Source organism: Ursus americanus, chromosome 14, assembly GCF_024610735.1.
Source record: "Ursus americanus isolate L20-20 chromosome 14, mUrsAme1.1.p, whole genome shotgun sequence".
Classification (NCBI taxonomy): Eukaryota; Metazoa; Chordata; class Mammalia; order Carnivora; family Ursidae; genus Ursus; species Ursus americanus.
Window position 1 is genome coordinate 19,251,156 of NC_142140.1, and position 23,321 is coordinate 19,274,476.

General features: G+C 45.8%; 1 protein-coding gene across 1 annotated transcript in view; it reads left to right on the forward strand.

The window, feature by feature from the left end:
* The window catches only part of SHQ1 (SHQ1, H/ACA ribonucleoprotein assembly factor), a 331,525-nt gene that overhangs the window by 261,266 nt on the left and 46,938 nt on the right, over positions 1-23,321 (forward strand). The window contains exon 12 of the mRNA XM_045808098.2: positions 1,070-1,211. Within this exon, the coding sequence (XP_045664054.2) occupies positions 1,070-1,211 (142 nt within the window). The remainder of the gene's footprint in view (positions 1-1,069; positions 1,212-23,321) is intronic.

Here is a 23,321-nt window from a genome sequence, read left to right on the forward strand (position 1 = left end):
AGAAATAAAAAAAGAACTCCTGGGTTGATTGTCCTGTAGACTGTGCCACATTATAGTTGTAATTGAGCATATCCTGGTGGTGACTTTGAGCACTCCTCCTATCCCCTGCAGCTCCTATAAACTCCGGAGCTGCTTTTGAGCTCAGTGTCTGTGGCAACACTCCCTTCTAGGTGGTACCCAGTGCTTTCCATTGCATCATCTGTCATATCAGATGTTCGCCATGTAATTGGCGGGGCTGTATCTGTCAGAAATACTGGAGTATTTAAAAGAGAAACAGGGGCCCCTAGGTGGCTCAGTCAGTTAAGCATCTGCCTCCGGCTCAGGTCATGATCCCAGGGTCCTGGGCTCAAGCCCTGTGTGGGGCTCCCTTCACCAAGCGGAGAGCCTGCTTCTCCCTCTCCCTCTGCCCTTCCCCCCCGACTGGTGCTGCACTGTCTCTCTCTCACAAATAAGTAAATAAAATCTTTAAAAAAAAAAAACGGAAAGGAAAGAAACAATTACATGGAGTTATACATTTATCCAAACCCATAGAATATAAAAGATCAAGACTGAATCCTGGCCTGAACTCTGGACTCTGGGTGATAACGATGTGACAGTGAAGGCTCAGCGATTGTAACAAGTGTACTGCTGGGGGGGGGGGGGGCGATGTTGGTAGTGGGGGAGGCTGTGTGTATAGGGGCAGGGATTAAATGGGAAATCTCCGTACCTTCCCCTCAATTTTGGTGTGAAACTAAAACCGCTGTAAAAAAAACAAAGTCTGTTAAAAAACACACACACAAAGCAAAGCAGTTCCTTTATCATACTCTAGTGGGGACAGCGAGGAGATGGTGAGCAAGGGAGGACGGTGGAGCAGGAATGGCAGGAGCTGGTGGTTGCAGCTGGGCAACGGGGACACGGGGTTCATTGTACGATTCTCTCTTCTGTTGTTGTGTATTTGAGAATTTCTATGACAAAAATTAAACAAAACAAAATGCTTTTGGAAATGCCCCTAAGAAGATGTGGCAAGCATGGTGGGTCAGCTTCTAACCCGGTATTCATTCCCTGGCACCCCATTCTCTCTCTTTCGCAGAGAATCTCAATTCTGTTCAAGTGAGCGTGCTCTCTCCCTGGCTAGCTCCGGCCCCAGCAGAGAAGGTGGTCTTCAGTGCTGGCTGCTTTATGACCTGGCCCACGGGATGCATTCAACAGAGGACATGCTCAAAGAATATCCGGTATGTTCATTACAGTAACAAGAAAACCTATGAGAATATTATTGTCCCCATTTTACAAGTGAACGTGAGACTTCGAGGAGTCCTGTAGCCGTGGATCACTGGGCAGTGATCTTAGGTCTGTGCAACAACACCAAAGCCCACATTATTTATTTATTTGAGAGAGTGAGCGAGCGAGATGGTGGGGGTGGGGGTGGTTGTCAGAGGGAGAGGGAGAGAGAGAACTTCAAGCAGACTGTGCACTGAGCGCCGAGCCCGAGACTGAGACCGTGGCCTCAGCCGAAATCAGGAGTCAGACGTAAAGCCCACATTCTTTTTTTTTTTTTAAGATTTTATTTATTTATTCGACAGAGATAGAGACAGCCAGCGAGAGAGGGAACACAAGCAGGGGGAGTGGGAGAGGAAGAAGCAGGCTCATAGCAGAAGAGCCTGATGTGGGGCTCGATCCCAGATCGCCAGGATCACGCCCTGAGCCGAAGGCAGACACTTAACCGCTGTGCCACCCAGGCGCCCCGTAAAGCCCACATTCTTAACCACGCCATGTCCCACTTCGAGGTCTGGCATTGCATGTTGCCACCACGTTTTCTCTCCAGGTTGGGTGAACGTCACAGGAATGTGTAACTGTGGTGAATGTAACTAGGAATGTGTCACAGGAATGTGTAACAGATTAGCCGGGAACAGTGAGTCAGGCTATCTGACAGTGGAAAGACGCTGTGCTCTATGGTTCTATTTCGCACAATTTTCTGTCTGTAAGAATCTCCTTGAGTGTTTGTTAAAATGCAGAGTCTAGAGAAGGGGACTGGTAATCTACATTTTTATCAAAACACCCTCCTCCCCCATACGATTCTCACAATCAAGCAAGTTTGAAAGACTGTGCCTCATGGTGTTGAATACAGGCCAGATGAGGCAGGTATATTAAATCTAAGCAGAGAAAGGAATCTGAAAGCTCTGTGGACGTCCCATGACTTGCAGCCAGGGCAGTGCGTCCTGATGACACGTGCACAGTGGGAGCATTGACAAGCGGGTGCGCCAGCCTGCACCTGGTAACTAATTGCCTGGTGACTAACACCTGATAACTAACCTTGCCCCTGGGCCCACAGTGGATTGGACACCTGATTTTGCTGACCCAGTCAAAACTTTCCTCCCAAGAATTTTAAATGAAAAATTCTAGACTAGCTGTTGCTGGGACCTGATCTAACAATTCAGTACAAGCTAAGTGACGGGGAAGCACCCAAGAGAAGTCTTATTTTAAAAAGGCAGTGGAGAGGGGCGCCTGGGTGGCACAGTCGGTTAGGAGACCAACTCTTAGGTTTTGGCTTAGGTTGTGATCTCAGGGCTCTGAGATCCAGCCCCACATCAAGCCCCATGCTCAGAAGGGTGTCCGCTTAAGACTCACTCTCTCCGCCCCTTCCCCACCTCTCCCTCAAATAGATAAATAAATCTTTTAAAAATAATTTAAAAAAAAAAGGCGATGGAGAGAGAGAAGAGCTGGGGGAGGGTGGGAGAAAGGGAGGGAGAGGGGGAGGCGAAGGAAGGAAGGGAGGGCAGAGGAGTGGGGAGAGATAAGGTGGGGTGGATATACAAAAATGGGGTTGAAGAAGAAAGGGAGAAAGAGTTTAGTGGCTTAAATAGTGGCCCCAAAAGATGTACAGTCACCCAGGACCTCAGAATAGGACTTTATTTGACAAAAGGGTCTTTGCAGATGTAATTAAGTTAAGTATCTAAAGATGAGGTGACCATGGGTTTTGGGGGACCGGTGTCCTCAGAGGTGAAAGGAGAAGGACTTTGACCCAGAGACGGGGGAGGGGGGTGCATGTGAAGATGGAGGCAGAGGTCTGAGTGACATGTCCACAGGCCAAGGCATAGGGAATGGCCTCTAGAAGCTAGGAGAAAGATGAGGGACCAATTCTCCTTGAGAACCTCCAGAAGGAACCCACCCTGAGGACTCCTTGATTTCAGACTTCTAGCTCCAGAACTGTGAGAAAATCAATTTCTGTTGTTCCAAGCACCAAGTTTGTAGTGAGTGGTTATGGCAGCCCTGAGAATCTACCTCATTCTGGGAGATGTGAATGCCTAGCCTGGAGAGGGAGAAAGGACTGGGAGGGAGAAGGAAGGAAGGGCAAGGGAGAGGGAGGCAGAGCGAAAGCGAGAAGGAAGAAGAAGAGAGCCAGAGCAGTGGGATCGGAGGAGCCAGGGAGCCAGGGAGCGGATGTCCTGATCCCTCCAGCCCCTCCCCTTGCGTCCATGCCCCTTGACCCTGGTTCATCTGAGGACTCTCCTTTAGGTTCCTGAGGAGCCCCCTGCATCCTGACATGACACTACCACCATAAGAATTCCTTGCATGCCTGCTGGAATACTCTGGAACAATGGCAGAAGGGCACACACTTGAAGGTTTTAAAAGACCAAGGTCCTCTCTGGCTTTCTGTCTCGTGGGGTGTTATTTTTTTATTTTTTACTTTTATTTTATTTATTTATATTTTTAAATTTTATATATTTATATATATTATATTTATTTATATATTTATTTTTATAAATATTTTTATTTTTATTTTTATTTCTAGAGAGAGAGCCAGCGTTACCACATGCAAGTGGGGGCTGGGAAAGGGGTGAGCAGAAGGAGAGGGGGAGAGAGAATCTTAAGCAAGGCTCCACGCCCAGCACAGAGCCCCGAGTGGGCTCACAACCCTGGGATCAAGACCTGAGCTGAAATCAAGAGTCAGACGCTTAACCCACTGAACCACCCAGGTGCCCCTGGAGTGTTATTTTTTATTAGCGGCAGCAGCTAACCCTTCTGAAACCCTCCCACTTGCCAGGCACGGAGCTAAATGCCCTACAGGCATCATCTCAGTGGGTTTTCCCAGTCACTCCACGAGTAGGTAGTGCTATGACCCCACATTAGAGGGAGCAACTGAGGCAGGTCAGGGAAGTAATGACTCTGCCCAAGGTCATCAGCAGGGGAGGGACATTCTTGGGATTCAAACCCACGGGCTGATGGTTAACCACTGGACTCAGCGGCTTCTCTCTGCGAGCACACTTTGAGTGAGGAGAACCAGGAATTCCCAATGTGTTTTCATACTCTTTTGTTAGTTAGTGAAACCATACCAGAATTTTACCGGTGTTTCAGTTGGGAGAATGAACACCTGAGTGGTTCTGACCTGGGCTTCTAGCCTTGGGAGCCACCTCTCTGTTCCTGGTGTCTGAACTCCGCTACTTACACGGGGAGGGCTGGGAGGGCCAAGGAAAATGAGTGGGAAGAGGGAGGCTGAAGTTTTACTTGACTCTGATGTGAAGGTCTGGAAGGCCAAGCCCAAATATAAGCTCGTTTCTTCACTTGCCCTCTGCTCTTCCCCCAGACTTTGGGGCCCATACTGCCGCTTCCCCCAGTCACCCGGAGTCTTCCTGCCAGTCCGGAACTCTCCCATCCCTGCCTCTCCAGGGCCATTATGGTGTTCCCTGTGGTTTCCTGCATGGGGCGGGGGGGGGGGGGGGTTAGAATGGGGGGAGGGGAGCAGGGACTGGGCTGGAGCCCTGCAGGCAAAACCACCCTCCTGGGTTTGGGACCCTGGAAGAACTAGCCTCCCCTCTCTTGGGCCTCACTGTTCTCATCTGACAAATCGAGACAACAATGCCATCAGCAGAAAAACTGCCCTGTAAACCTGTGCCATTTGGTGTATGGCAATTCTGTTTTCATAAAGAGATTTTCAGAAGCACAGTCGTCTCTTGTTTAGGGTTACATACTTAGGTGGACAGGACATGTTAGGACAAAGAACGACATTGGTCTGGACTGGTTTCTCGGTGTGGAAAGCGGGGCAGCTCCTGCCTTCTCCTGACACCTAAATCTACACTTTCGGTGTGCTTTCCCCTTTTACTGTCTCCTCTCTGAGCCTTCTATGATCTGAGACCTCCGCTGTTGAGCATTTAGTCTTAGGTCTTTCTCCCACCATCCAGCTTTGTTTTCTACTAAATAACACAAATAAGCCTGGTTTCAAAAAATAATGCATGTAAATGGGCATGTGTGAGTTTACGTGTTCCCCCTGCCTGAGTAGGTATTTGCATTTGAACCAGGCTGTTTTCATGACACCGAATCCATTGAATGATGAGAATTTCAGGCATCTTAGCCAATTGTAACGGATGGTAATATTAGGGTACGTATTTTCCAGTCACCTTCCCGGGTAGACGGTCCATCTCTCTGCTCCCTCGTGCTTTTCTCTGGCACTGCCACCTGATGTTATAATGGTCTATTCAGGTCTGTCTCCCATGCTAGATTATGAGGTCCTTGAGGGCAGAAGCGTTGAGCTCCTCTTTCTGTTCCCTGCATGCAAAAATGTTTGATGAATGAATGCATGTTTGTTGCTTATTATTGCAACCCACTTTGGAAGCATTTGAAAAAATCTGCATATTTTTTTTTTCTCCTATCCTGGCAACTCTTCCTGATTCCTTAGAACTCGCTGGCCACCAAGCACATATGCTACTGAGCCACTGAAATGCAGCTAGCCTGAATTGACATGTAAAACACTAGACATCAAGCACTGGAATTCCCTTGACTTTGTATGAAAAAAATGTAAAATATCTCATTGTATTGAAAATATCTCATTTTTAATTTTATACTGATTTAATTTAAAATGATACTTGGTTATATTTAATAAAAATAGTATTAAAATTAAATTATTATCTAATATTTAATCATTAAGATGATTAAAGCTTATTTCCTCTTATTTTGTTTAATGCAGCTACCAGAAAATTTAAAATTTCATAATGTGGCTTGCGTTATATTTCTACTGGACAGCGCTGCCTTAGTTCCCTAATCACATGTGCAAGTTTTCTTCACTTCCCTAGGGAGTAATTCACAAGAGTCTAGAAGCAGAGACTTATTTCCAGCAGCAGAGGAGCACCCAACAGTAGCTTTTCCTTTCTCGGCCTTTGATTCCCTCCAACAGTTTTTTTTTTTCCCCTTCCAATTTCCCTGGTGGGGAGGATGCCATCAGCCTGTAAATGCCAGCGGCTCAGTCCTGCTTGAGCCAAAGCTTCATTTCTGTCAGCACTGGGTCTGCAGCAGAGGTTCTTTTCGGTCCTGGTTGGCTGAGCAGGTCTTGTTCCTAAGCCTAAAAATCCCTGTTCTGGGACAACTAAATAAGTGGGGTTGACAGGCATGAAGAAGTTAGCAGAGGAGGAAAGGGTAGCCCTGCCAGGAGAGAGGGCACCCTTGGGGGTGGGGCTCGCAGTGGCTGCCAGAAGTGCGAGGAGGCTTCCAGAACCAGGAGTGTGCTGATTCTTGATCCACCTGTGGATTATGTGGGTGCTGTCACTTTATGAAAAGTCTTTTTTTTTTTTTAAGATTTTTATTTTTAAGTAATCTCTATACCCAACGTGGGGCTCAAACCCCCAACCCTGAGATCGAGTCACGCACTACACTGACTGAGCCAGCCAAGTGCCCCTGTGAAAAGTCTTCAAACTGTATACATTTATGATTTGTTCCCTTTCCTGTAGATATGGTTATATTTCATTAAACATTTTACATAGTAACATCAATAGAATATGAGTGAGAATCTCAAAAAACACAATAAGGAAAGAATTAAAGCCCTGTGAAAATAATTGTCTAGGACAGAATATGAAAAATCTTCCATTGTTTCATTTTTTCAAATAAATCAAATACGCTAAGGTTAAATATAGCATTTGTGACAGATGCTTCAGATGGCCCCATGATCCACCTGTGGTCGTGCCCTTCTGGATCCCCCAAGGCTGGGCAGAACTGTGACTCACTTCTGAACAACAGAACAGATGATTACACGTACATGATTACGTACGATGCTGCTGAGTCTCCGCATCCCTTGCTGGCTTGGAGGAAGCAAGCAGCCATGCTGGGTGATTTCTTGTGGCAAGGACATACCACGTGCTGTTCTATGGCAGCTGAGGGTGGCCTCTGACCAACAGTAAGCAAGAATCCCAAATCTTAGTTCTAAACCACGAGAAACCGATTTCTGCCACAATGTGAAGGAGGTTGAAAGCAGGTTCTTCCCCAGCCGAGCCTCGACTGTGAATGCAGTCCCAGCTGACACCTTGACTGTACCCTGGTGAGACCCTAAACAAAGGACCCAGCTGAGCCATGCCAGGATTCCTGACACACAGAAACTGATAGAAAATAAATGTGTGTTGTTTTAAGCTGCTAATTTTGTGGTAATATTGTTACACAATAATAGAAAACTATTACAGCAGTAAAGAAAAAAAATAGAGCTCAGCGCCTGACCTGCACTAGGCTGTCGGCTGAAGCTTGTTGAATGAAAGAATTCTAAGATATGGGTTTTCAAAGACTCAATCTCCCTTTCCATGTCTTTCTTCTCTCTTTCTCCCTCCCTCCCTCCCTCACACACACACACACACACACACACACACACACTACACACACGAGTGAGCCTCAGGCATCCCTTATGGATAGTTTACTGTGTATAGCAAAAATCTATTTGAAAATAACTTTTTAAAAAATGAAATTAATATATATTTATTGTAAAAGTGCTAGAAAGTGCAGATTAGCAAAAAGAACATAAAACCAACAATTTCTTCATCGAGTATGTATTAGTTCTGTAATACCCATAAGTAACCATCACTGACATACATAAAGATGGTGTTTTGTGCATTTATAAAAATAATGTATATTCACTGTAACAAAGTTTAGAAAGCATAGAAAAAAAAATGAAGAAACTGAAAGTCACCAGGAATCCCCCTCAAAGAGATAATCCCTGTGAACGAGGTGACGTGCCATCTATGTACATGTGTGTATTAGCTCAGGCTGCAGAACAAAATATCATAGCCTGGGGGGCTTAAACAACAGAGATTTATTTCTTACAGTTCTGGAGGCTGGAAGTCCAAGAGCAGGGTGATTGGGTTCTGATGAGAGCTCCCTTCCTGGCTTGTAGATGGCCGCCTTCTCCCTGCGTCCTCATGTGGCAGAGAGAGAGAGAGCATGAGCTCTCTGGTGTTTCTTCTTCTTCTTCCTTCTTTTAGGGAGGGAGAGAGAGCAGGGGGAGGGGCACAGAGAGAGGGAAAGAGACAATCCCATGCAGGCTTCAGGCCCAGCATGGAGTCTAATGTGGGGCTTGATCCCATGACCCCAAGATCATGACCTGAGCCAAAATCAAGAGTTGGACACCTAACCAACTGAGCCAGATGTCCCGGTATTTCTTCTTATAAGGAACTAATCCTATTGTATTAAGGCCCCGCTCTATGACCTCACTGAACCTTAATTACCTCCCTGCAGGCTCAGTCTCCAAATACAGTCACATTGGGGTTGGGGCTTCAACTTATGATTTTGAGGGGAGACACAATTCAGTCTATAGCAGTGTGTTTTTTTTTCATTTAAATTTAATTTTTAAAAACCAGTTTTTAAAAATTAAAGCTGGACTTTATTCAGTTTTCACTTAGCAGCATATCCTATTTGCTCACGTCATTTCATATTCTTCTACAGTATTTTTATTGGTTGTATAGTATTCCTTATGAGAGCTGCGTGATGGCGGTCTGAATGCTGTTTAATGTTTCCCGTGTGGTTGGGTATTTAAATAAAGTCTCCAACTCTGTTCCGTTATAAATGATTGAGGAACTAATCTGCTTGTAATTTAATATACTTTGTGTGTATGCGTGATTAACTCCTTCAGGATCTATGGAAGGCATTATCTTGAAGAATTTATCAAAAAGGAGTCCCTGTGTCTTTGCCTTTGTTCTAAGCTGCGTTACAGCAGAAAAGAGAAAGGCAGACATTATTTGGAATTTCGATCTTGGATTTCCCCTGTAGCTTTATAAGCCTTGGGGTGTGTCTCAAGGAAAAAATGTTATCAGGAAGCCAAGGAGTTACCCAGGAGACTGTGAGTAAGGAGGAGCTTCCAGGAGCCCTGGGCAGATGCGTGTGCCTTGTGCCCCGAGGCCATGTGTGGAGGGCAGTCTTCAGCCCCTTTGGAGAGTTATCGGGGAGGTGGGTGTCATTTTACCAACTAGAGATGGAACTGGCAAGGGTATGTTAGAGCCTTAGACTTGTGTTCTAGATTATAGAAAGAAGCAAGGACAGAAGAGAATCCATGCCAGTGAGGACATGGCCAGGCTCACAGGAGCTATTGATGTTGGGTGCTGTTAAGGAGACGGTTTTTGGTCAAGACATCAATCTATCCAAATCCTGCTTTGGACCACCTTTTCTTGGGAAAGATAAAGGTGGAGAAAACAAAACTAAGGAATATACTGTAGAAGGCATTTGTTGGTTTTGCCTTCCCAGCATTCACTCTCCATTCTTCTGATAACAGGACCCCAGTGCTCCTTTGGGGACCAGCCCTTGCCAACTCTCTGTCCAGAGGTGGGCACAAAACCCAGGCCTGACCAGTCCATCAGCAGATGCAGTCATAGACTTGTGACCAGGCCCAGCCATTGGAGGCCTGCCAGGCCTCCTGCCTGATCTAAGAGAAAAGAAGGGCTCCATGTATTTCTCTTGGTAGAATATAAGCCTTAAGTTGATGGTAGTGCTTACCAGTCAAGAATGAAGGGAAGTAGAGTTGACAAATGGAGAAATATTGAGTCTTGATGAGAGTGCTGGAGTTCCTGAATGCAGTGGTCGTGGAAACTTCTGAAGTGAGTGTCCCTTCCTCCCTTCCTTTCTCCCCTCCCCTTCTGTGCCTCACCTCAAGCCTGCCCTTTGTTTTTCAGGCCAATTTGAATTGGATTTCTTTTTCACTGGCAACAAAAGCGTTGTGAATAAAATATCTTTATATTTAACTGGGACTCCCCACCCATCCGAGTGCAGAGCTCTGGTGAGCTATGCTATAGAAACTTTTCACCTGAGTTCATGGGGCCCCTGTGACATAGCACCAGAGCGGCTCATACTGCTCTTACCACCACAATGACAGGAGAGAGACAGAGGGAGCGAACATTTGTCCAAAAGTAGAGTGAGGGTAGTTCCACAGAGAACAAACTTGTGAAGAAGCAGAAATGCCTGGGGTTGCCCTTGCTCTTCTTGCTTGCCACATGGAAGGAGGAGACAAAGAGAGAACACACCTATGGGTGCATAACTTTTGGAACTCAGTGCTCTGTTATACCTTTGGGGACTGTGGCCCATCCGAGTCTTTGAATTAGACCCAAACTTCCATCCTTGCTCTGTGGGGTGGGGAGAGAGGAGGTCATTAGCTCTACTAAGCCAACAAACTTTATGGGCAGGAGGCCAGGAGGGCTGAGGACATGGGCAGTACTAGTGACCTAGCCTCACAAGGGCTGCCTGCTCTGAAGACTCTGTCCTCCTGGTAACCCAGGTTCTCAGCCCCCCTCCTGTTTTGTCTCACCTCCTAACCACTGCCACCTAACCCTCACCCTGTGTGTCCCCAGAGAGCAGGCTCTAACTCGGACAGTTAGCCACTGCCCACCACAGAGCTTCCCTGTTGGTCAGAGTTCTTGCACCGGGCCTCCTCATTGGCTGCTGGGCTCCCTTAAGTATATAGATGGCAATTTGGGGCTAGTAGGTCCGATTAGACTGTGGTCAGGGTGGCACATAATGCAACGTATGGCTTCCAATAGGACAGTGTCTGTTTTTTCCCTCAGAACAGAAAATCCCAAGAAGTTTCTAGAATGCTCCCCTTGGCACATCTCTCCTAACCCAGGTGGAAAGAATATATAGTATACTATTACGTGTATCTGTGTGAGAGCCTGTACGAGCATTCAAATGTTCAGAACATTTGACACCAGAGCATTTCTATTACATATTTTCATTTCCTTTCCCACCATTACCCCTCTCTTTTTCAAGTCGTCTCTAATCATGTGATCCAGACTGTATTGCTTAGGCTAGAGGTGTTTTCCTTCAGGCTTAGTCTCCTTCAGCCATCAAATGTAGGGCCCTGTCCTGGAAGGTCAGCCACTGGCGAGCCATTTTTAGTCACACCTCGTGGATGGTGCACCTGGTGAAAGGTAGCCTGGACACCAGCCCCTTCCACCTGTCATGGCAGGCCACTGGAAGACCCCCAGCCTGGCCGTTTTACCCAGAAGGATGGAGAAGAGCTCGCCTTTTCGAGTCACCTTCCCTTACTTTGCAGAGCTGGTTCTCAAAGTGGGATCCCCCGACCAGCAGCCTCGGGAAAAGCAGTTTGTCTGAAAGGCGCATTCTCAGTTCCCAGCCCAGACCTACTAGGTCAGAAGCTGTGGGCGTGAGACCCAGTGATCTGTTTTAACAAGCCTTCTAGGTGATTCTAATGATCCGTAGAGTCTGAGAACCCGTGGCTGACAGCACGGTGTCACAGGGTTGAGTTTGTGTGGCAAAGGTGTTCACAGCAGCTGGCATTCGCTGTAGCTCCTGTGCGTGTGGCTCTGAGGTAAGTAAGCACCTTACCTAGCGAAGGGGCTCTCACCCTGCGTGAGCGTAGAATCAAGGAGAATCTTTAGAAAAATTGGGTAGTTCCCCCTTACCTGAGGTTTTGCCTTCTGTGGCTTCAGTTACCCCGGACTCAGCTATGGTCTGCAAGCAAGCAATCGTCAGGTCAGTAAGTAGCCTCTCGAAGCCTCCGCCATTCACCTCACTGCATCTCCTCAGCCAGGCGTCATCACGAGATGAAGGCTGAGGACAGTACAATGAGGGGGTCTGAGAGAGAGACCGCATGCATATGACTTTTATTATAGTGTATTGTTGTAAGTAATTGTTCTATTTTGTCAGTAGTTGTTGTTAATGTATAAATCAGGCACAGTGAGAGATTAAGCTCTATCATAGGTTTGTACACACGGGAAAACGTGGTAGGTACAGGGCTCGCGGTACTGTCTGTGGTTTCGGGCATCCCCTGGGGTGTTGGAACGTAACTCTGAGGATAAGGGGGGTGCTACTGTCCTGACGCTTGGGCCCACAGCAGAGGAACAGAAGCAGATTGCTGGTGGAGATCCAGCCAATGGGTCCTCTTTAAACTCCCAGGTGCAGGGACGCCTGGGTGGCTCATTTGGTTGAGCACCCGCGTTTGGCTTGGGTCATGATCCAGGGTCCTGGGATCGAGTCCCACATTGGGCTCCTTGCTCAGTGGGGAGCCTGCTTCTCCCTCTGCCTGCCTGCCACCGCTTCTGCTGGTTCTCTTGCTCTCTCTGACAAATAAATAAAATCTTTAAAAAAAAATAAATAAAAAATAAAATAAACTCCCAGGTGCTTCTGATACGGAGAGGGTTGAGAAGCACACTTCTGGCCCCTCTCTGACACCTTGCAGCTGTGTGACTTTGGGGACATTCCGATGGCCACCTCCCCCATCTTGATTTCTGAGTCTTTAAAAAAGGAGTGATGATTCCTAGCCTCTTGCCCCCCAAAACTGTTATGTGTAATAAATGAAATAACAGATGTGAAATCTTGTAACTGCTCTTAAAATTAGAAACAAGGTAAGCTGGAACGCCCAGTACAAGAACAGTGAGAGACCCAGAATTTCTTGCAGGAGGTTGGGGCAGGTGCAGTGTCAGAGGGGAACTCCCCTCCCCTAGCCTCCTCTGGCTCTGACTTTCCATTTAGATTTACTTCTCCGTCTTTGCCTACCACACATGCTCTGTCCCACCCCAATTCTCCTCTGGCCAAACTTGCACCAATTCAAGCTCAAGGCTACGTGTATGACAGACTCTCCTGAGGGTCAGGGCTACATCAAAGGCCTGTAGCAAACCATAGCAAACACCTTTCAACTGCTAGTGAGTCTTTATATCATTCTCACTTCCAGGGACTGGTTGCCGTTCTTCTTCTCCATTTGTGCCCCCAATAGCCCGCTGTCTTGCTACCCCTCCCCTCACCTCCCTAGCTCCCTGCCTCCCCAAATTCACTTGTTCAATCTGCGCATCCCACCACCCCAGTGTTTTTTAGCTCTTTGTGTCCTTTCTATCCCATCCCTGCCTAGCCTGGGGGGATAGCTTTCTACAGCCTAAATGTCTCATCAAAGAGTTTTGCTAAATGGAGACACTTGTCTCCTTGAAAAGGAATTCTGCCCCAGTTTTTCTCCTCCCCTTCCTTACTTCCTTTTTCCCCTTCCTTCTTCTCCCTCCTCCCCCTCCTCTCCTTCCTCCTCCTTCTTACTCTTCTTTCTCTTCTTCTTCTTCCTCCTCCTCCTCTTCTCCTCTTTCTCCTTCTCCTCCTCCCCCTCCTCCTTCTTCTCCTTCTTCTTCTTTCCTTCCTCCTCCTGCTCCTCCCCCTCCCCACTATATAAGCGGATCTCCTAAGAGCGCCAGCTTTGGCGGCAGCCATTCAGAGTTCATAGCCAAGATTTGACTTACAGGGGTTACGTCACTCCTTGCAACTCTAAGTATGGTGCACAAGTCAACACCATCAGCATCAGTTGGGAGCTTATTATAAGACGCAGACTCTCAGGCCAGCCCCAGACCTACTAAACAAGGATGTGCATTTTAACAAGACCCCCAGGTGAATCATTTGCACATTAAAGTCTTAGAAGACCCATTTTAATTTCTCTGAGCCTCAGTTTCCTCATTTGTGAAGTGGGAATAATGCAGGGGTGGGGGGCTGGGAAAATTACGTGAGATGACGCATGTAAATCTAAAGCATGGTGTCTTGGAGAGCCTTGGATAAATGGTAGCGATTATTATTAGCTCTTGAGCTGTAACATCTCTCTGTCTGCCTTAGTAGTTGTTATTGTAGCCCAGTATACAACCTCTCAGGATGCCAGGACCCTCAGTGTAGTGATCGCTCTGTGCTGGGGCCAGGTGGATGGGACTTGAGGGCAAAGCAAGCCCTGAGGTTTCAGGACTTTGGAGTGAGGGAAGTGAGAGATCAGCCTGGACACGAAGCAAAAGACAAAGGTTGAGGAGTTTGGGCTCTGCAGCTTGCATCTGCATGTTCAGGTGTGCTGCGGGAGATGCATAGCCATGGGTCCATGCCCGGTGTCGTCTTGGCAGGATGTGTTTACTCATGGCACGTAACTGAAAACATCATTTGCATGTTAAAAATGGGTAGAGAGTACACAGCGTGGTTCCATTTCTAGCAAGTTCTAGAACAAACTAGGGTGATAGAAATCAAAATATTGGTTGCTTCTTGAAGGGTAGGGAAAAGGGTTGGAGGGAAATTTCTAGAGGGATAGAACTTTCGAGGGGGATAGATCTTGATTGGGGTAGCAGTAACCTTTGTCACAGTTCATTGAAGTGTGCACTGCAATGAATAAGCCAAACTTTACTTCATTTTAATTCCTTTAAAACAAAAGCAAGGAATAGAAGGGAGAGACCACAGCCGCCCCCTCCCATTTTCTCAGTCTAGGAATTAACCTGACCTCTGATAATAAAGGCCCTCTGTCCTAAGCCCAACCTCAGCCAATTACCTACAAGCTGGGGCCAGTGTAGACAATGTCCAGGGCCAGTGTGGACTGCAGTGAAGGTGAAAATCCTTGGTGAGACTTCCCCCCAAGGGCTTGGGCCAGATTTCCAGCAGCACAGGACTCCAGCCCATACATCTCAGTGAAAAGGAGCTTTAGAGGTCTCCGTATGTCCCACATCATGCAGCCTGTGACTTCTATTTGTCCTGAAATTATTTTTTTGTTTGTGTGTGTGGTTCTTTTTAAAAAAGAATTTATTTGTTTATTTATTTATTTATGAGAGAGCAAGAGTGAGAGAGCACAAGCAGGGAGCAGAGGGAGAGGGAAAAGCAGACTCCATACTGAGCAGGGAACCTGATGCAGGGCTTGATATCAGGATCCCGAGATCATGACCTGAGCTGAAGGCAGACGCTTAACCGATGGAGCCACCCAGATGCCCCTGTTCATTTTTTTTTCCTAAGTAAAGTCTACATTCAAATTTATGACCACAAGATCAAGAGCTGCGTGCTCTACCAACTGGGTCAGACAGGCACCCCTGTTTGTCCCTAAGCTATTATGGCACAGCCCACACAGGGTTGATTCTGGGAAATTCGCTCTTCTCAGTGTCTCTGTGGATTGGGAACATTTGCCAAGGTACCACTTTGCACCTCTGAGAATAGTCCTTCACATTTTTCGTCTCCGGGCTGCTGGCCTTGCCCCATCACTCCATAAACTCGGCCTCAAGTGATCACTGCCAGGCTGGGCTGTGTTCCAGTGGACACTTTCTTCAGTAGCCACACCTTGGCCTGGAAAGGGGCACTGAATTCCCTGCCATCCCTCACCTCACTCTGTGTCCTGGGCCAGCTCCTAACACCCTGGGGACCAGACTTTAACCCAACACAGGCCTTTCTTCACCTCGGGAGTTTTGCCCAATAAAGAGAAAGTTTTCTCCTCTAAATCTTCATTTCCTGTCTCAGGATTAACTTCTTCCTGGGTGAACCAACAGCAGGAATTCTATTCCTTTGAAATTCCACTTGCACCTTCAGTTAGGAAAACCTCAGAGGATGGGTGGGTTATTCAGACCACACACACACACACACACACACACACACACACACACACACAAGCACACACACTTGAGCACAGAAACAGGAAATGACTTCTACTTAATGGCTGATGACAGAGTCACTACCAGAACACAGGTCTCCCGACTTCTAGGACATTCTAGTTTCTTTGATTGGGGCTGAAATTCAGCCTCCACCAGGGAACTTAGGCTGCTTGCGACTCCACTGCACGATTCTGGCAAAGCCACTTAATGTCTCTGCAGCTCAGCTTCTTGACAGTAATTGGGGATGATAATAGTTACCTACTTCACAGGGATATTCAGCAGCTCAATTAGTAAAAGCTTCTAAAGTGCTTGAGTCCCATTATTACTTGTAATGGAGTATGTCTGCCAGGGTTGGCTGGGCTGTTGGCTCTTGGTGGGAAATGCTCTTTCCAAGGAAGAACCATAAAGATACGAGCTCTAGGGAGCTGGGAAAATAGGAGCAGAGCCCAATGCTCCTTGACGTTTCCAAACCCCCCTTGTCTTTTGACTATTAAGAGAAGTTGTTGGTGTGGAGTGCTCAGCGGAGGAATTTCTGCCTCCCAAAGTGATCCTTGCGTTTCTAGCCATGGACAGACCCGTCATCAAGCTGACTGCATTGCACTGCATCAATTCACAAGCATTGCAACGGGGGAAGAAGGTGATGGGCAGGGGCTGCTTCAGGTTCTTGGAAGTAAAGTTGTGTTTAGAGTTGTTCAAGTAAAATTTGTTCCCAGGGCTTGTAGAGAGCCATCTGTATTTGTTAAGATACAGGGTGAGCTGCCAAACAGAGTTCCCAAGGCTTACACAAGATCTAAGTGATCTCTTGTGCTACAGTGCAGAGGTGCCAATCAGGGCTGGTGGGATGGCTCCATTCTCAACACATGGCTTCTGCTTATGAGTCCATTTCTCACCTCCCAATCAGTAAGAGGGGGGAAGGGACCAAGAGGAGTCAACCATTTTTTTCGAAAGATAAGATTCCAAATTGGTACCAGTGTTGCCCTTTCTAGCCCACTGGCTAGAACTTAGTCTGATGGACACGCCAAATTGCGAGGGAGGCTGGGAAATGTAGTCTTTACCTGGGCAGTCTTTATACTGAAAGGACAGGTTGGATGGGGGCGGGGGCGGGAGGCGGGGTAAGGGACAATGAGTAGTCTGCTGCACCATCCTTAAGAGAGACCATGAGACTGCAAGTGTGTAATTGAAGAGTGCCAGAACATCCCAAACCCCAGTGGCCTCATTGAGAATCATCACAGTAGTAGGTCTGGAATGTGCTTATAATTTACTGAGTAAGAATCAAGAGGAAAGGTCAGGTTTCCTGAAAGAAAATGTGAAGATAGAAACAAGGGGCGCCTGAGTGACTCAGTGGGTCAAGCATCTGACTCTTGATCTCAGCTCAGGTCTTGATCTGAGGGTCGTGAGTTCAAGCCCCGTGTTGGGCTCCACACTGGGTGTGGAACCTACATAAAGAAAAGAAAAGGGAAAGGGAAAGGGAAAGAAAGAAACTAGTCCTATGCCACTGAGGCTTAAACCTCTCTGAAAGACTCCTAGAAACAGTGCTCACCTGTGCCCAGGAGTCTGACTTGTGCAAGAAGCCTCCTTCCAGCTGGGGGTTTGAACTTCTAGCTCTTGATCCTGAATCATTATTGGAAGGGGAAGAGGAGGGGCACAAAGAGCTCTCCCAGAGGGTAACATCAGTTATACTTTGAAGAAGGAGTTTCTCCACATTTTGTTAAAAGAGGAGGAAGAGAAAGGGGAAAGAGGAGGAGGGAGAGGAGAGAAGGTGCAGAAGGGTGGGCTGGGAGGGGGAGGAGGTGGAGACACCTCCCCCAGCACTTCAAAACCCCTCTAGGCTGCCCTGCAAATTTCTGGAATAATGTAATTTGCATGTGACCTGCATGACAATCTGGTTGGTGAATTAGAGTACCTGGAGAGAGAGACCACCCCTACCGATAGTGAGGCTTTGTAAGGATGTTGCCATCTGGGGGGAACTTGCTGTTGAGATTTCTAACCTAACAGCCTTCTGATGTGTTCAGAGACTGCTTTTCCCTAAGAACATTTATGCCTAAGCCCCTCCACTTGACAAAATTAGAACAGAAAAATGCCCTTCTGGAGAATTTATTTTAAAAGATTATAGGATGGAGCTGGGGAAAACAGAGACTGAATCAAAGAGATGAACTTTTTATTAGGAAAAACTTAACACATGTACAATAAATCCAGCTACGGCAATCACCCAACTGCTGGCCAATCTTGTTTGCTCCCCCTCAACTTCCTGTCTTCCCTCTGGATTGAGTAAATCCTAGCATTGTGTCATTTTTATCTGTCTCTAAAAGATAAGAACTCTGTTACAAAAGACATAACCATAATGCATAATCACACTTTAAAAATCAATAATAGTTCCTTAATATAACCAAATATCTCATCATTGTTTAACTCTCTCCAGGTCTCCCTGCCCCCCACTTCCAGGTGTGGGTGCTGGTGCTCACACCTATGCGCAAGAGCTCACTCTCTCTCAATTGATTTGTTTACATCAGAATCCAAACAAGGCCTACTTGTTGCATTTGGTTGTTATGTCAGATGTCTCTTACATTTATTGTAATCTACAGGTTCCTGCCTCATCTATTTTTACCCCTTTCTTTACACCACAAAGTTTTCCAAGGTCTGGATTCGCTGGTGTCACTGAACACATTCCTCATCCTCTGCATTTCCTGAGGATTGGCTATAAGATCCTGACGCTTGGTCTTGGGGTCTCATGCAGGTTAGATTTGACTTCATCACGGTGTGTGTTCCTACAGCAAGAGCCCCCTCGTGCCTGGTTTTCTCTCTGTGCTCTTAGCAGACACTGATGATCATTTGCCCCACCCATTATTTCATCAGGGATTTGCAAAACTGGGATATTCTTATTCTTTCATTTGTTCTTTATTTACTAGCTGAAATTGGTTCTATAGACAGCTATTTTTGGTTACCCTGAGGAACAATTCATACAGGAAAGACAGGATAAAGACTTGACTCTTCTCCTTTACTTACCAGTTTTCAAAATAATAAATTGTTTTCCTGTCATCTTCCAAGAGGACTCAGAGGGGTTTTTTGTTTGTTTTTGTTTTGTTCTTTATGAGCTCATGAATTTTTACATATGCAGTGTAATTCAGTCCTTTGTGGTTAATTCTTATCAATCCTCAAATGATTCCATTGTTGGCCCTTGGGATCATCTCTAAATTCACTCCTGAATCCTTTTGACATGACCCCACTAGTCTTTGATAGCTTCCTTGTATTCTGATATGAGTAGATGGCCAAGCTTATCTTAAATATTTCTTGCCCTAGACCTGAAATCAGTCATTTCTCTGAAGAGCTTGGTTTCTCTTAGGGGTAAGTAGCATTTAGAGAGCAGAGTCTGGGCAATTCAAACAGTTTTTAAGACAATGTTTTTATTTAATATGAAAATAAAGTATAAGTGTTGTAAACACAACTTTAATTCAAGGACTAAATGAAAAAGTTGAACAAGGCTTCTCTAGAATATCACTGTTCAATAGAACTTTCCGTAATGATGGACAAATCCTACATCTGAGCTATCCAATACGGTGGACACTAGTGGCATGTGACTATTGAGAGCTTGGAACGTGGCTAGTGCAACTGAGGAACTGATTTTTAATCTTAATTTTAATTTTAATTTTAAACTAATTTAATTTTAAATGTAAATAGTCACATGTGGCTAGTTAATACCTTATCAGACAGTGCTAGAAATCTAGAATCCCAGTGATTAAATTCCACAACTGTTTTTTTTTAAAAGACCATCCCTGTGCAAGATAGAAAACGGAGTAGTATGCTGTTATTCCTGCAAGAATCTTCCAGTATATTATGATAAAGGAAATAAGATAAATCCCCTAATAATTTCAGTGTAACCAAAATGGTAATTGCTAGCCAAGTTGCAATGCAATGACATTTCTCTTCTGAAAAGAGAAATATATGTTAATAATCTGGCTGGGATGGTTAGAAATGGATTCGTGGAGAAGATTACCTCAAAAGATTTTTTTTTATATAGGAACCATGGCCTTTGTTATCTTATTTTTATTTTATTTATTTATTTTTTGGAGTTTTTAAAAAAGGGACTTTATTTACTTTTGGAGACAGGTAACTAAGAGGAAAATTATAGAATTCTCATATACCCACTGCTCCAACACATGCACGACCTCTCCTGTTACCAACATCCCCCACCAGAGTGGTACATTTGTCGCAATCAGTAAACCTGCACTGACACATCATAATCACTGAAAGGCCATAATTTACATTAGGGTTCATTCTTGATGTTCATTCTGTGGTTTTAGACAAATGTATATGGACATGTATCCATCACTCTAGTATCGTACAGGTATTTTCACTGCCCTGAGAATTTGTGCTGTGCCTATCAATCTCCCCACCCCTAACCACCGGGCAACCACTGACCTTTTCACTCTCTCCACAGGTTTGGTTTTTCCAGAATGTCATATAGTTGGAATCATATAGTGTGTAGCCTTTTCAGATTGGCTTCTTTCACTTACTAATGTGCATTTAAGATTCCTCTATGTCTTTTCATTGCTTGCCGGCTCATTTCTTTTTAGTGCTGAATAATATTCCATCTTCGGGATGTACCACAGGTTATTTCTCCATTCACCCACTCACGGACATCCTGTTTGGTTCCAAGTTCTGTCAGTTATGAATTGCATTAAAAAAGCTGCTCCAAACACCCATGGGTAGGTTTGTGTATGGACGGTTTTCATTTCATATGAGCAGATAAGAAGTATGACAGTTGGATTGTATGGTAAGATTATGTTTAGTTTTGAAAAAACTACCCAACTACCAAAGATGGTTTTAAAACTACAGTCCTAGTAGTAGTAGTAGTGATAATTATGATGATGATGATGATGATAATAGTAATAATACCTTTCATTTGTTGAGTGCATGCTCTGGACTAAGAACTTGATATATAAGAACTTATTTAATTTATCCTAATAACCCTATAATGTAGATTTTTTTTTTACAAATTTATTTATTTATTTCAGAAAGAGAGAGTGTGCACGAGCAGGGGGAGGTACAGAGGGAGAGGGTGGGAAGCAGTCTCCCCACTGAGGGCAGAGCCAGAAGTGGGGTTTAATTGCCCTACTGGGAGATAACGACCAGACCAAAACCAAGAGTCAGATGCTCAACCAACTGAGCCACCCAGGTGCCTCTAATGTAGATGTTTTTAACCCTCCACTTTACAGAGGAGCAAATGGAAGCTTTAAGGGAATAATGACTTGCTCAGGGTCCCCCCACTCCCAAGTAGAACTGGAATTCAAACCCAGGCCTGTCTCACTCCAAAGCCCTTGTCCTTCACTGCTGTGTCTAACTCTCAGAGCCCAAAGGTTGCACAAAAACGTTTAAAATGTACCCAATTGTCTTTGCTTCTTGGAGTCCTCCTGAAAGCAGTAACTTTCCTTTTGCACCTCTGAAAGCCCGCTTCCAAGAGTAGAGGGGTAGCCCAAGGTGAACACGGAGGGAAAGCCCACTGTAAATAGCAGAGCTGAAGGCTCTCAGGGGCCTATGAGTGGCTGTGCACTGTCTGAACGCCTCTGTCTAGCCCCTCAGCACTTCTCTCCCAGCCTCCCTGTTTTTCTAACCCCACGGCTGGCTTGATGCTGGGATCTCTGGTTCCTTTCTAAAGCTTGTACCCAGTTTCTACTTCCCCGCCCAACCCTGTGAGTTGGCCTTGGTGATGCTATCCATACCTCTTCTGGTGCTGCTTCAGGACACTGTCCTTTCCCATCTCCCTTACTGCCAACTTTGCCCCAACCCTGGGCCTCACAAAGGCTTCCTGGAGCCTGGTTTCAGTGGAAAACCTCAGGCTCATTTCCTCATCTGTAAAATGAGGCTATTAACAGTACTTGCTCATAGATTTCTTTTTCAATCTTTTTTTCAATTTCCTTTTTTTTTTTCTTTTTCAAAGCAATCTCTTTGCCCAACACGGGGCTTGAATTCATGACCCCCAGATCAAGAGTTGCATGCCTTACCAACTGAGTCAGCCGGGTGCCCTATCTCAGATTTCTTGATAGGCTGACATGAGATAGCACTTGTAAAACTCTTAGCATAGCACCTGGTATGTTGTAGGCATTGAATAAATATTTGCCATTAATAATAATGGTTAGCCAAACAATGATAGATGGCCCTTGCTGTGGGAGAAAGCTGGAACAAGTAACTTTGTTAACTGGGTTCATGTAATTTGGTTACTTGAGTGCTAAGGGCTCTGAAATAACTGATGAGCAACTGCGTTTAAGATCATGGTCTTCGTTTTACCTGTTTTATGGCCTTGGGCAGTTACTTAACTTTCTGGAGCTTCAGTGTCCTTATGTGTAGACTGGGAATCATAACTTGCTGCTGCCTCCTGGCCTTTGCACTGCCATTCCCTCTGCCTGGATGTTCCTGCCAGAGCTCTGCATGGCTTACTCCCTTGCCTCATTCAGGTCCCTGCTTACATGCCACCTCCTCAGAGAGCCTCCCCGACCCTGTCACTAAGCCCTGCTCTAACTCTTTTACAGAGCTTATTATGACCTCACATTGTCATACAGGTACCGTGGGCTGTCTTCCTCACGTCCTTCCAAAAGTCCAAGCTCAAAGAGGTTGGGATACATCTAGCTTGCTCACTGCTGAGGTTCCAGCTCCGAAGATGGCACCTAGGACACAGTTCACTCTCAATGAACATTGTTGAGAGAGAAAATTGTGTAAGAAGGTCTTTTCAAAGTATAGAAACCTAGGGCCGGAAGCGTGTGCAGCTAGTTTCTGGGCCATCTGGAGAACAGTGTGAAAGGTCTGCAGATGGAACTCAGCAAGTGGACACATCTAACACGTTCAGCATTGCTGAGAGAGGCAGCTTTTTAGAACCATACCTTATTCTGTTGGTTTGTGATGGGCTTTAAGGAACCCTGCCAGCACCAGAGGGAGACAAGGCCAACGTGATGGAAGTGCTCTAGTCATTTCCTCAGGGTGCTAGCCAGTTCAGTGATGTACTCCTCTCCCTTTCAGACCCTTCCTGCACTGGAGGGCTTCGAGAGCCCTCCTTCCCTTCTTGAAAGAATTTATAAAAATTGTCCAGGGCTGGCCTGGACTTATACCATCATGTGACAATAAAACCCACCACCTCTCCCAGGGAGTTTGCTTTATTTTATTTATTTATTTTTATTTATTATTTTATTTTATTTTTAAGATTTTTTAGAGAGAGAGAAAGCATGAGCAGGTGATCTCTGAGATTGTGACCTGAGGCAAAACCGAGAGTCAGACACTCAACCAAATGACAGAGCCACCCAGGCGCCCCAGGGAGTTTGCTTTTAAAGCTAATCCCTGGGATATAATCTCATGACCTGTAGTCTTATCTGCTGTTAACTATTATTTATGAGTGACTATTTTAATCATTAGTCAGTTATTCCAATAACTCTCCAAAGTTAAATGCATGCCCCCAACTTCAGCAGTGGGGACACTGAGGCTCTCCAGGCTTTGTAGCTTGCCAAGGACCGCAAACTTGGCCATGACTTCAAAGCCAGACTCCTTCCTTCAACTGTCCTTCCTTCTGCAGGCTGGGCAGTGGAAGCTAGGCTTAGAGGGGAGAGGGCTGAGAGCAAACACACAGTCCTCTTTGGCTGCTCTTGCTCACAGTAAGGGGATATGTTTCCAAAGGGCTGCTGGCAAATAATTTCGAGGGTTTGGCTAGCCTGAAATAACCCATCTATTTAGAGGTTTGAAGACCAGGCAGCAGAGGCTAAA